The sequence below is a fragment of the Pristiophorus japonicus genome, chromosome 1 (assembly GCF_044704955.1).
Source record: "Pristiophorus japonicus isolate sPriJap1 chromosome 1, sPriJap1.hap1, whole genome shotgun sequence".
Taxonomy (NCBI): domain Eukaryota; kingdom Metazoa; phylum Chordata; class Chondrichthyes; family Pristiophoridae; genus Pristiophorus; species Pristiophorus japonicus.
Window position 1 is genome coordinate 145,989,955 of NC_091977.1, and position 14,725 is coordinate 146,004,679.

At 42.5% G+C, this 14,725-nt stretch overlaps 1 protein-coding gene across 6 annotated transcripts in view; it reads left to right on the plus strand.

Moving 5' to 3' along the window:
* LOC139265949 (coiled-coil domain-containing protein 112) overlaps nucleotides 1-14,725 on the plus strand; it is a 32,956-nt gene extending 18,231 nt beyond the window's left edge. For 5 of the 6 annotated variants that reach the window (XM_070883575.1, XM_070883620.1, XM_070883592.1 and 2 more), the window contains 2 exons: nucleotides 14,374-14,492; nucleotides 14,607-14,725. In XM_070883575.1, coding sequence (XP_070739676.1) covers nucleotides 14,374-14,492; nucleotides 14,607-14,637 — 150 coding nt within the window. In that variant the 3' untranslated portion in view covers nucleotides 14,638-14,725. Of the gene's footprint in view, nucleotides 1-1,917; nucleotides 2,040-14,373; nucleotides 14,493-14,606 lie in introns of those variants that run through there. The other variant, XM_070883583.1, reaches the window with a different exon arrangement.

Genomic DNA, 14,725 nt, shown 5'->3' on the forward strand with positions numbered 1-14,725 from the left:
TACATACCTATAGAACTTTTACAATTTGTTTTTGTGTCTCTTGCTAGTTTACTCTCATTCTATTTTTTTTCTTTTTTATCAATTTCTTGGTCATCCGTTGCTGAATTCTAAAATCCTCCCAATCCTCTGGCTTATTACTCTTTTTGGCAACATTTAGAAGTCTCTTCCTTTGATCTAATACTATCTTTAACTTCTTGTTAGCCACAGTTGGACCACTTTTCCTGTGGGATATTTATTCTTTAAAGGAATGTATATTTGTTGTGAATTATGAATAATTTATTTGTGTTTGCCTTCTACTTTTAATTTAGTTTTCCAATCAACTTTAGCCAAATCGCCCATCCTACCTATGTAGTTTGCTTTATTCAGATTTAAGACCCTAGTTTTGGACTTTACTAAATCACTCTCAAACTCAATATAAAATTCTATCATGTAATGATCACTCTTCCCCACATACTCCTTTATGACAAGGTTATTAATGAACCCTGTCTCATTGCAAATACTAGATCTATAATAGTCTGTTCCCTAGTTGGTTCCTCGACATACTGATCTAGAAAACTGTCTTTGCATAGGATTACATAGGATATACGACATAGAAACGGGCCATTCAGCCCCAACCAGTCCATGCTGGCGTTTATGCTCCACTTGAGCCTCCTCCCATCTTTCCTCATCTAAATCTATCAGCATAATCCTCTATTCCCTTCTCCCTCATATCTTGTCTAGCCTCCCCTTTAATGCATCTATACTATTCGCTTCAACTACTCCCTGTGGTAGCATGTTCCACATTCTCACCACTCTTTGGGTAAAGAACTTTCTTCTGAAATCCCTATTGGATTTCTTGGTGACTATCTTATATTGATGGCCTCTAGTTATGTCTCTCCCCACAAGTGAACACATTCTCTCTCTATCCACTCTATCAAAACCTTTCATAATTTTAAAGACCTCTATAAGGTCACCCCTCAGCCTTTTTTCAAGAGAAAAGAGACCTAGCCTGTTCATCCTTTCTTGATATGTATACCCTCGCATTTCTGGTATCATCCTTGTAAATCTTCTCTGCACCTTCTCGAGTGTCTCTATATTCTTTTTATAATATGGCGATCAGAACTGTACGCAGTACTCAAGTGTGGTTTAACCAAGGTTCGATACAGGTTTAGCATAACTTCCCTACTTTTCAATTCTATACACCTAGAAATAAATCCTCGTGCTTGGTTTGCTTTTTTTTATGGCTTTGCTAACCTGTGTCGCAACCTTTAGTGATTTGTGTATTTGTACTCCAAGATCCCTTTGTTCCTCTTACCCCACCTAGACTCTTACCCTCTAAGTAATAAGTCTTTACCCAAAGAGTGGTGAGAATATGGAACATGCTACCACAGGGAGTGGTTGAAGCGAATAGTATAGATGCATTAAAGGAGAGGCTAGACAAGATATGAGGGAGAAGGGAATAGAGGGTTATGCTGATATTCTTCCTACCAAAATGTAATACCTCACATTTATCTGTGTTGAACTTCATTTACCAATTATACCCATTCTGCAAGTTTATTAATGTCCTTCTGTAATTTGTTGCAGTCCTCCTCAGTATTGACTATTGCCCCAAATTTGGTGTCATCTGCAAATTTAGAAATTGTGTTTTTGATTCCAAAGTCTAAATCGTTAATATAAATTGTGCACTATTACTGCAATTTTGGAGCCAGACTATATGAAGATTAAAGTCCCCCATGATTACCGTATAACTCATGTTGGTGGATTTGCAGGATCTTGCGAAGGCAGTGCTGATGGTACTTCTCCAGCGTTTTGAGATATCTGCTGTATATAGTTCATGTCTCTGAGCTATATAGGAGGGTGGGGTATCACTACTGCCCTGTAGACCATCAGCTTGGTGCCAGAGTTGAGGTCCTGGTCTTCAAATACTCTCTTCCTCAGGCGACCGAAGGCTGTGCTGGCACACTGGAGGCGATGTCTACCCTCGTCATCGATGTCTACCCTTGCTGACAGTAGGCTCCCATGGTATGGAAAATGGTCCATGTTGTCCAAGGCCTCGTCATAGATTTTGATAACCGGAAGGCAGTGTTGTGTGGTGGGGTCAGGTTGGTAAAGGACCTTTGTCTTACAAATGTTTAGTGTAAGGCCCATACTCTCGTATGCCTTGGTGAAGTTGTTGACAATGGCTTGGAGTTCGGCCAGGCCAATATCAAAGCATTGACCATGCTCGATCAGCTCCGTTGGGCGGACCACATCGTCCGCATGCCTGACATGAGACTCCCAAAGCAAGCACTCTATTCGGAGCTTTGACACGACAAGCGAGCCCCAGGTGGGCAGAGGAAACACCTGGGAATCATCCCCACCAACACCTGGGAATCCCTGGCTCAAGACCGCCCAGAAAGGAGGAACAGCACCCAGGTCATCCTGACCACATCCCTGCTGTTCACCTCCTCTATTTGGAGCCAGGCTTCTTTTGTTTCCTGGGGAAGTCTCTTCTGCCCATTAGAAGGGTAGAGGACCTCCTTGCCTGCTCTCATTCCCTCCACAAGCATATGGAGAAAGTCATTGTAGAACCTGGGTGCACTGCTGGCAGACATAAGCGCACCCAGCACCAGCGCAGATACACACACCTCGATGAGTCCCATGTGAGATAGGGTAGTGCAGTCATCTGGTGTCTCACAATTCAAATGAGCAAGAGAACATTGTGGAGACAGGGACAGCAGTGGAGACTCCTTGTCGGAGGGCACAGGACACTCCCAGCTCTGTTCAGCTGCATGCAGATGCTGAGCCTCGGGGGCCATCCAGAGCATTCCTAGAAGTGCAGCAAGACGTGCAGGAGGCTTTGACAGGTTTTGCGAGTGTGTTGTCTGCAAATGTGCAGAGAATGGAGGAGTCCATCTCCAACATGAGCACCACTGTGTCGCAGGCAATGGCAACTACAGGCTCTTCCAGGTATAGGATGGCCAATGAGAGTGGACATGTAAGTGGGGACACCTCTCAAAGCGCTCACACTTCTCCCCTGTTGCACACCCCCGCCCCCCCTTCTCAGTCAGAGCCCCAAATGCCACCTTGGATCGCGATGGCCAAGTCTACCCCTGCACAGTCGCAGGAGGAGCAGACTTTGGCGGAACCATCACAGGATCCAAAATCCAGAGGTCGTCCGCCAAAAAAGTCTGTGCAGTCGCAGCAGGGAAGTGAGTAGGTTGCCTCTACCTCTTCTGAAGCCACAGGGATAGCAGCTCGTAGAAGCACGCATAAGAGAAAGATGAAACACAAGTAGATTCACAGGGGTAACGACTTGGGTGTTTTATTAAATGTTTCTGTAAAGTTTCTGTTACTGTGCAAAAAACAAAAAGGGCCACTGAATATAAAGGGGCTGTAGGAGGGGTCAAAACTAAAAATCATGGTTTAAAATCTAGTATTAAAACACTCTACCTAAATGCATGCAGCATTCGAAATAAAGTAAATGAGTTGACGGCACAAATCATTACAAATGGGTATGATTTGGTGGCCATTACAGAAACATGGTTGCAGGGTGGCCAAGACTGGGAATTAAACATACAGGGGTATCTGACGATTCGGAAAGATAGACAAGAAAGGAAAGGAGGTGGGGTAGCTCTGTTAATAAAGGATGATATCAGGGCAGTTGTGAGACGATATTGGTTCTAATAAACAAAATGTTGAATCATTGTGGGTGGAGATTAGAGATAGTAAGGGGAAAAAGTCACTGGTGGACGTAGTTTATAGGCCCCCAAATAATAACTTCATGGTGGGGCGGGCAATAATCAAGGGAATAATGGAGGCATGTGAAAAAGGAACGGCAGTAGTCATGGGGGATTTTAACCGACATATCGATTGGTCAACTCAAATCGCACGGGGTAGCCTGGAGGAGGAATTCATAGAATGCATACGGGATTGTTTCTTAGAACAGTATGTAACAGAACCTACAAGGGAGCAAGCTATCTTCGATCTGGTCCTGTGTAATGAGACAGGAAAAATAAACGATCTCCTAGTAAAAGATCCTCTCTGAATGAGTGATCACAGTATGGTTGAATTTGTAATACAGATTGAGGGTGAGGAAGTTGTGTCAGAAACGAGCGTACTATGCTTAAACAAAGGGGACTGCAGGGGGATGAGGGCAGAGTTGGCTAAAGTAGACTGGAAACACAGACTAAATGGTGGCACAATTGAGGAACAGTGGAGGACTTTTAAGGAGCTCTTTCATAGTGCGCAACAAAAATATATTCCAGTGAAAAAGAAGGGCAGTAAGAGAAGGGATAACCAGCCATGGATAAATAAGGAAATAAAGGAGAGTATCAAATCAAAGACCAATGCGTATAAGGTGGCCAAGATTAGTGGGAAACTAGAGGATTGGGAAAATTTTAAACAACAGCAAAGAATGACTAAAAAAGCAATAAAGAAAGAAAAGATAGATTACGAAGGTAAACTTGCGCAAAACATAAAAACAGATAGTAAAAGCTTTTACAGATATATAAAACGGAAAAGAGTGACTAAAGTAAATGTTGGTCCCTTAAAAGATGAGAAGGGGGATTTAATAATGGGAAATGTGGAAATGGCTGAGACCTTAAACAATTATTTTCCTTCGATCTTCACAGTGGAAGACACAAAAACCATGCCAAAAATTGCTGGTCACAGGAATGTGGAAAGGGAGGACCTTGAGACAATTACTATCACGAGGGAGGTAGTGCTGGACAGGCTAATGGGACTGAAGGTAGACAAGTCCCCTGGTCCTGATGAAATGCATCCCAGGGTATTAAAAGAGAAGGCGGAAGTTATAGCAGATGCATTCGTTATAATCTACCAAAATTCTCTGGACTCTGGGGAGGTACCAGTGGATTGGAAAGCAGCTAATATAACGCTTCTGTTTAAAAAAAGGGGCAGACAAAAGGCAGGTAACTATAGGCCGGTTAGTTTAACATCTGTAGTGGGGAAAATGCTTGAAACTATCATTAAGGAAGAAATAGCGGGACATCTAGATAGGAATAGTGCAATCAAGCAGACGCAACATGGATTCATGAAGGGGAAATCATGTTTAACTAATTTACTGGACTTCTTTGAGGATATAACGAGCATGATGGATAGAGGTGTACCAATGGATGTGGTGTATTTAGATTTCCAAAAGGCATTCGATAAGGTGCCACACAAAAGGTTACTGCAGAAGATAGAGGTACGCGGAGTCAGAGGAAATGTATTAGCATGGATAGAGAATTGGCTGGCTAACAGAAAGCAGAGAGTCGGGATAAATGGGTCCTTTTCGGGTTGGAAATCGGTGGTTAGTGGTGTGCCACAGGGATCGGTGCTGGGACCACAACTGTTTACAATATACATAGATGACCTGGAAGAGGGACAGAGTGTAGTGTAACAAAATTTGCAGATGACACTAAGATTAGTGGGAAAGCTGGTTATGTAGAGGACACAGGGAGGTTGCATAGAGATTTGGATAGGTTAAGCTAATGGGCTAAGGTTTGGCAGATGGAATTCAATGTCGGAAAGTGTGAGGTCGTCCACCTCGGGGGAAAAAAAACAGTAAAAGGGAATATTATTTGAATGGGGAGAAATTACAACATGCTGAGATGCAGAGGGACCTGGGGGTCCTTGTGCATGAATCCCCAAAAAAAAGTTAGTTTGCAGGTGCAGCAGGTAATCAGGAAGGCGAATGGAATGTTGGCCTTCATTGCGAGAGGGATGGAGTACAAAAGCAGGGAGGTGTTGCTGCAACTGTACAGGGTATTGGTGAGGCCGCACCTGGAGTACTGCGTGCAGTTTTGGTCACCTTACTTAAAGAAGGATATACTGGCTTTGGAGGGGGTACAGAGACGATTCACTAGGCTGATTCCGGAGATGAGGGGGTTACCTTATGATGATAGATTGAGTAGACTGGGTCTTTACTCGTTGGAGTTCAGAAGCATGAGAGGTGATCTTATAGAAACATTTAAAATTATGAAAGGGATAGACAAGATAGAGGCAGAGAGATTGTTTCCACTGGTAGGGGAGACTAGAACTAGGGGGCCCAGCCTCAAAATACGGGTGGGCCATTTTAAAACCAAGTTGAGAAGGAATTTCTTCTCCCAGAGGGTTGTGAATCTGTGGAATTCTCTGCCCAAGGAAGCAGTTGCGGCTAGCTCATTGAATGTATTCAAGTCACAGATAGATAGATTTTTAACCAATAAGGGAATTAAGGGTTACGGGGAGAGGGCGAGTAAGTGGAGCTGAGTCCACGGCCAGATCAGCCATGATCTTATTGAATGGCGGAGCAGGCTCGAGGGGCTAGATGGCCTACTCCTGTTCCTAATTCTTATGTTCTTATGTTCTGTGATGTCTCAGATGAAAATCTTTATTTTTACCACTTTGCGATGATGGAGAAATTTGTGTGCCCCTTTGAAAGTGGCTTAATGAGTTGGAGAGAATAGTGAGACAACGTTACCTCCAGCAATGGTGGTAAATGTGTAAGGAGTGGCTTGGTCATTTTGGGATGCTTAATGGTGTTGCTGTGGAGTGGTAACAACCTGGTGCAGCATGCCATTTTGGTGTAATGCATAAAGTTAACTAAATCTGGCTCATGATGAGCCCATCCCTGGCCTCCCAGGCAGTACGGTGCTCGGGTGCTGGTGGAATCTGGACTGCAGGTTGCTCCTGCTCCTCCTCCATGTCTTCCAGCTGACGCTCCTCCTCCTCTGAAGAGGCTGTGCGCTCAGTGTCTTGCTCCTCATGCAGCGCTAATCCTCGCTACTCGCTATGTTGTACAGGGCACAGCAGACCACGACGATTCTGGAGACCCTGGCTGTTCACTAAAGGGCTCCTTCAGATCTGGCAAGGCATCGGAAGCTCATTTTCAGCACGCCTATTGTCTGTTCTATGACACATCTGGTGGAAATGTGGCTTTCATTATATCTCTCCTCCACTTCAGTAATTAGCCGCCTCAAGGGTATCATGAGCCATGTCTTCAGTGGATAGCTCTTGTCTCCAAACAGCCAGTTAGAAAGTCTGTTTGAAGGAGCAAAGAGCTGAGGGAGGGTAGCAGGATGAAAGAGTCATGACAGCTGCCAGGGAATTTTGTACACACATGCATGATGATCTTCCTGTGGTTGCAGATGAGCTGCACATTTATTTATTCTTTTCGGGGTGTGGGCTCACTGGCAAGGCCGGCAATTATTGCCCATCCCTAATTGCCTGTGAAAAGGTAATGGTGAGCTGCCTTGTACAACTGAGTGACTTGCTAGGCCATTTGAGAGGGCAATTAAGAGTCAACCACATTGCTGTGGGTCTAGAGTCATATGTAGGCCAGACCAGGTAAGGGCAGCAGATTTCCTTCCCCAAAGGATATCAGTGAACCAGATGGGTTTTTACGACAATCTGGTAGTTTCATGGTCATCATTACTGATACTAGCTTTCTATTGTAGATTTTAAAAAAATTTAATTAACTGAATTTAAATTCCCCAGCTCAAGTAGTGGGATTTTAACTCATATCCCCAGATCATTAGTCCAGGTCTCTGGATTACTGGTCTAGTAACATAATCTCTGTTACCGTACCCGAGGGAAGGGAAGTCCTTGCGGTTGACAAAGACTCCTAGGTGATGATGGGGTGTCCTGATGGCCACATGCAGTCTATGATGCTCTGCACCCGTGGGAAGCCAGCCAGAACGGCGAAGGCCAGCACCCACTCACTTACATTGGCTTCATCAGTGGCAAAATTGATATAATTGGCTGACTTATCAAAGAAGGCATCGGTGACCTGCATCTGTGGGCAGCCGACTGCAAGATGCTGCAGATGTCTGCTGTAGATCCCTGGAAGGAGCCCGAGACGGAATTGAGGGTGCTGGTGACTTTGACAGCCACTGGTAAGGCGTGGCCATCCCGCTTCTCTGGGCTGCAAGTCTTCCTCCAGCAATGTACAAATGTCTGCGGTGACTTGGCACGATAGCCTGAGCCTCCTTTGGAATTGCTGCTCCGTCATGTTGGGGAAGCTCTCCTCTGCCTGTGTACCCTGGGTTGGGGGTATTGTCTCTGGCAGCCCTGCGCTGATGATGCCCTCTGTCCTGTGCAGCATCAGGTCATTGAGAAGGTTATTGGTGTTGCTGATGTGCCTGGTGCTGCTGGTGTTGTGCTCATCGTGGTTCGATTCTGAGTACCAAGCTGAGACAGTATAAACGACACCCATGCAGATGTAATAGATGGCTTGTCAAGTACAGATGACGGAAGCAATCTGTCAATGGAGTGATAGGTTTTATCAATGAGGTCACGCTGGATGTCGATGTTGCTGGAAACACTTGCAACCTCTGGAAAGCGAAATCTGTGCTGACAATGCACTCAGCAACAGCATCTGCCTTATGAAAGTGATCAGCTGTGAAGTGGGAGTTTTTATTGTACTTTTCATGCTGTGCACTAATGAGCTGGATCAATTGCCACTCAACTTCTGCCTCAGGTTCACAGCCATGGTTTCCGAGCTGCGTGATTCCCAGTGTTCATGCAGGGAAATTTGAAAGGTAGGCTGAAAAAGGCACGTAAGGGTCTGACAAGTACCTCACAATGATTTAAATTAGCTTGCCCACCTCTGCCGTTCGGGGCGCTGCCGTGCCGGCAAATGCGCCCAAGGGAAAAGTGTGTGAGGACGGGATGACAGCGGGTTCCAGACTTCTGCAAGATTTTTCAAATTTCCCACCCGACCCGCCTCTAGTCGTGCCTGCACGCACCCCAGAAAATTCCGGCCATTGCCTTTAGTCTTAACCTTTTTCTATTTTTCCATGATGTCACTTAGTCACTTATGCTCTGTTACCTTTGTTTAGCTCTCTGACCCTTCCAGACCTACTCTGCTTATTTTTACGCAGATCGCTACTTTGTTCTACATCCTTGGCTTTTCTCTTACTGCTTTTGAATTTACTCTTTCCTGAATGCTCCCACCACTGCCCCCCACCCCCTTCATTAGTTTAAAGCCCTATCCAACACGCTAGTTATTTGATTCACCAGGACACTGATCCCAGACGGTTTAAATAGAGCCCGTCCCAACATAATAGCTCCTTCTTTCCACAGAACTGGTACCTGTGCCACGTGCCTCCCACGCCATTCTTTCAGCCCCACATTTAACATTCTAATCTGTTTGTCCCTATGCCAATTTATGTGTGGCAGAGATAACAATCCAGAGATTATTATCTGTGAGGTTCTGCATTTTTATTTGGACCCTATCTCCTCAAACTCTCAGCAAAACTGGATTCACCCCCTCCTATTCCACATTCTTCTCCAGCTGCAAGGAGATGTCCTAACCCAGACAGCGGGCAGGCAACAACCTTTAGGAAATCCCTGTCGTAGCTGCGGAGAATAGTACCTATCTCCCTGATTATACTGACCCCTACCACTACCATCTTCCTTTTTACTCTGGTCCCCCACTTGAATGGCCTCCTGTACCATGATGCAATTTGCTGAGCCATCATGCAGACCTTGTCCTCATCAACATAGGCAGCAAGAACCTCATACCTGTTGGCTGAGGCTCCTCCAGCACTGCACCTGGAGTCCCCATTCCTATCTGACTCGAAGTCACACCCTCCTGTCCCTGACCACTAATCGGACCTGCACCACTACCTAACCTAAAGGGTGTGACTGCTTCCTGGATGAAAGTGTCCATGTAACTCTCACCCTCTCTGATGCCCCGCAATGTCTGTATCTCTTGATTCCAGCTCAACATCTCTGAGCTGAAGTTCCTTGAGATGCAGACACTTTACTGCAGATGTGATTGTCCAGGATCACTGCTCTCCACAAACTCTGACTTGCGACACACCTATTGTACTGTCATCCCTATCTAACCTTGTTTTATTTATTTATTTAATTTAAGTTTATGTATTTAATCAGTTTAACTTATATCTTTTAGTTTTTTTAAACTAATTACTTGCTCTATATTGGGCTAGAAATTGCGGTTGGAGGCTTCCCACGGGCGGATGCTTCCGACCCAAATTTTTTTAATGAAAGTACCTAGTCGTCCTGGCTCTGAGGCCTAGATGTGCAGCCCAGCGCAGGAGCATAACACATCCTGAGATCACGTGGGCTTAGACCACAATGAACATGGAGTATTCTCATTGATAGTAATGGTGAGTTCCGTTTGTACGGAGCTCCCATTACTATGGGATATCCCCAAAACACACACACATTACATAAGTTTTTTTTTTAAAAACTCACATATTGTAAATTAATTGAAATTGAATTAAATTAAATGTTTTAGAAACATTTATTTGGAATTTAAAAAAAAAATGTTTTAATAGCATTAAAAATAAACTTACCTTAATGGACAGGGTTTTTAATATTAAAAATTAGTGATCACATTTTATTTTTCTATCTTTTGAAACCCTAATGCTGGTAAAAACAGGCCTTACACCTGCTTTTACCAGACGTAAGGGTTTTAAGGACATTCGCTGGGCAGGAGTTATGCAAATAGCCCTTCTCCCAAGGATGCGTGCGATCTGTCAGAAATTTTGACATCGCAAGTGCCGAGTTTAGGCACATGCACTTCGCATGCCGATACCCTTCGGGCATGTGCGCTGATCGTACACACCTAGAGAGCTGCAATTTACAGCCCATTACTTTATAGATAGATTAAATTAAATATTTACATGTATCTTACTCCTGCCGCCCCTCCTTGTGCTGTGCTGTTACTCTGCGATTTTTCTCCCATGCGACTCACAGACTGCAAATTTCTACCGCTCCGCTTTCAGCCTCGCCCATTTCTCAAATATTGGCAAATAATGATGTAGAACAGCAATGGGAAATCCCAGGAAAATATATTCCACTAAAAAACAAGAACAAATTAAATGCCAATGAGACACCATGGATGAATAAAGACCAGGGTAAGGAAAGAAAGATACACTAAGTACATGGGCAGCAGAGGAGATCATGATGAGGGAGAATAAAAAGAGACTAGGAGAGAAGTCAAAAAAAATTAGGAAGGCAAAGAGCAATTATGAATTTAAATTATCAAAGAACATAAAACAAAATTGTAAAATATTCTACAGGTATATAAATAAAAAATGGAAAGTCGGGATGGAAATAAGGCCACCAAAGGAGAGTCAGGATAAAATCACAGGCAACAACAGAGAAATGGCAGAAATATTAAATCATTATTTTGCTTCAGTTTTACTAGGGAGATGGATCAGGTGGACATGACAATGATGAGATTAGAAATTATATAAATGTGTTTAAAATGAAAAGAGAAATATTGAATAAACTAATTTAACTCAGAGGATAAAACCCCTAGTCCAGATGGATAGCACCCGTGCATTTTCAAATAATCTAAAGAAGAGATAGCAGAGTCTCTATTACACACATTTTATTTAATAACTCATTAGAAAAAGTGGTGGATAGCTAAAATTATACCTGTCTTTAAGAAGGGAGATAGAACATGCCCAGGTAACTGTAGACCAGTCAGCTTAACATCAGTAGTAGGAAACATAATGGAATCCCTATTAAAGGAGAAAATAGAAAATAATCTAGAAGACAAAAATATAATGAATAGTGAACATGGATTTCAAAAGGGAATATCTTGCTTGACCAACCTCATTGAATTTGTTGAAGAGATAACAGAGAGAGTAGACAATGGTAATGTAATAGATGTTATATATCTAGAATTCCAAAAGACCTTTAATAAGGTACCACATAATAGACTAACGAATATGGTCAGAGCATGCGGAGTCGGGGTCAGTTAGCAGAATTGATAGCTAATTGGCTGAAAGACAGAAAGCAAAGAGTAGGGGTAAAGGGTAGCTTTTTAGAATGGCAGAAGGTGGGTAGTGGTGTCCCACAAGGATCAGTGTTGGTACCACTGTTGTTCACAATTTATATTAATGATTTAGATTTTGGAATCAAACACAATTTCTGAATTTGCGGACCAAATTAGGAGGGATAGTCAACACTGAGGAGCAACAAATTTCAAAAAGACATTAATAAATTTGAAGAATGGGAATATAATTGAGAAATGAATTTCAACATATTTAAGTGTGAGGTATTACATTTTGGTAAGAAAAATGAGGTTCCATGTTACTTGGAAAATAAGAATCTAAATTGGGTAGAGGAGCAAAGGAATGTAGGAATACAAATGCACAAATCACTAAAAGTTGCAATGCAAGTTAATAAGGCCATAACAAAAACAAACCAAGCACTAGGGTTTATTTCGAGAGGGATCGAATTGAAAAGTAGGGAAGTTATGCTAAACTTCTGAATTCCCCATTTGATTTCTTGTTGACTATCTTGTATTGACGGCCTCTAGTTTTGCTCTTCCCCACAAGTGGAAACACTCTGTCTATGCCATCAAAACCTTACATCATTTTAAAGACCTCTATTAGGTCACCCTTCAGCCTTTTCTTTTCAAGAGAAAATAGATCCAAGCTTTTCTTGATTGGTATAACTCACTGCTCCAAGTGTAGTCTTACTACAGGTAAAAGTCTACACTTGGAGCACCTCCAGAATTGCAAGGTGTCACCCCTCCCCCCCCCGCCACCCCCAAGCAGGATGTTAATCAAGTATTCAGCGCCTACTTGACAAAAATGTGTGGAGTGGGGCCCGAAACGAATTCTTCTGACTCCGAGGCGGTAATAGTATCACTGGGCCAGTGGTTACGCCATCTGGTCGCAAGTATCCCGTTGGATGTCAATCAGTATTTAGAGACCATATTCTAATATCTACTTGCTGGGGCAGTCTGACTGGGGCTTGAACCGTTCACTTTCTCACTCAGGTGAGATGTTACTATAAGAAATAGATATGTATCTAGTTTTTTAATCAAACAAGCTTTCATTAAAGTTATGGAAAGTTTGGTTATCTAGAATGTTATTTTATTCTGAGGTAATTATGTTAATCTTGGTCTTTGGCTGAAAAACCAGCCTTTACAATTGGTTCAGCCAGTCGAGGCCCAATCTTTGCAGGATGCTTCCATCTCCAAAGCAGATGGTTGAAGCTAAAAGAAAGGTTTAAAAATATATCTATTTAACGAAAGGTTAATTAGAATTGGAGCAAAAAAAGTAACATTTAAAGATAAAGATAGAGAATGGAGGAAAAAGTTAACGGAAGAGAAGTGTTAAACAAATTAAAAATGTTACTGTACATTTGTAGTTTTAAGTTGATGTAGCAGCAATAAACATAGAAAATAGGTGCAGGAGTAGACCATTCGGCCCTTCGAGCCTGCACCAAAGACTTTAATCAGAAGACTGCTAACTTCACCAGCGTACCAGCAAACCTAACAAAGGTCCTGATATTGTCGTGGCCTTTTATTATATCTGGTGTTTGTTTTAGCATACGGTACACTTAGAACAGCTAGATCAAGGAAACTCTTCATTTTCCCTGGACCTGTTGGCAGTCCCAAGGATTTATTTTAAAGGATGATATAAATATGTCTAGGAGTGTACTATGCAATTTATATCCACTCACCAGGGAATAGATCAGATACAAAGTATCATCACTCGAGAATATATTGCTTATTCATACCATAGTCTACACATTGTCTGTATTGCTGTATTGACAGTAGGTTTAGTAATTCACATCCTGTTCACAAGTCACATTCTCTTCAGACTAACAGAAAAATGTTCATAAGTTATTTGAAAACTTAAGTAGACAGGATTTGATATTGATGGCTCGTTGCATGTCTTGAACGCAGCCAGATGATTTAGAAAGGGTAGACTAGATTACATTGGGAGAATTGGCTTGGAGGCACATTGTGTAGGAGAGCAGGCATCACGGTGAATACTTTTTCCTATTTTCTCAAACAAATAAAATTCTGAGATTCGAATGCTGCATCCTGATACTGTGCAACACATACTAAAAAACCCTCCTAAATGGCAAAACAGGAAGATGTATTTCATCCCAAGTTTGGATTGGGAAAATTAAAACAGTTAATGGCATCACTCGTTATTGTTTTGCCAGGTAAAATGCTCATTCAGCCAGTTTTTGAATGCAACATTCTTTAAAAAAAAATACATGGATCAGTGGCTAACTACACTGCTGATGAGGTTTTCACCCATACAGACTAAGGAGGTCCCAGGTTCAACCGCTGGTTTGTACTGAGTGAATTGAGGTTCAGGAGAGGTAAAATTAGTCTTAGTTTTTGTTTCCAATTACTAGTGAAGAGTCTCTGTTTGTTGGGAGGTGTCCATAGGAGAGGAGTGTGTGACGGTAGAATTGGGCTTAGTTTTGTCCTCTACAGCTTCTACTTGCTGCGTTGGCTTATGCATGAAAAATAGCCATTTAGACAAGTTACTTGAAAGCTAAGTGCCTGTGGAACCATAGCACAATATGAGTCACCATCTTTAGGCGAGGAGGAGAAAAACTGATCTCTAAATATTTTTGCTTTTCTACCTTTGGATAGAAGCTTAACATGTGAAACTTTTGTTCTGTTATAAATTTACTCAGGTTGATGCTCAAATACAGCGAGACCCATCTAGACTATTCAAACCTACCAAAGGTTGGGAGGAACGCACAAAAGAGATAGGGGAAAGTGGTGGTGGGCCTATGCTGTATCTTCCCTACCGGTAAGTGATTAACAAGGGGAAAAGAATCCCTTGATACTGAAGCAGATTAAATAAAGTTGAAAAATGTACTTTGCTTTGTCTCATAAACTTTTTGTTTCTTGCATTGTTTTTCAGGGCTATTCCATCTTGGCGGCAGGGGATATAACAGTATCCATTTATGAATACTGAATAATTGGACTGACCAGTAATATTTGTATATTGTTTGCGTTATGAAATGAAGTATGTAAAACTAT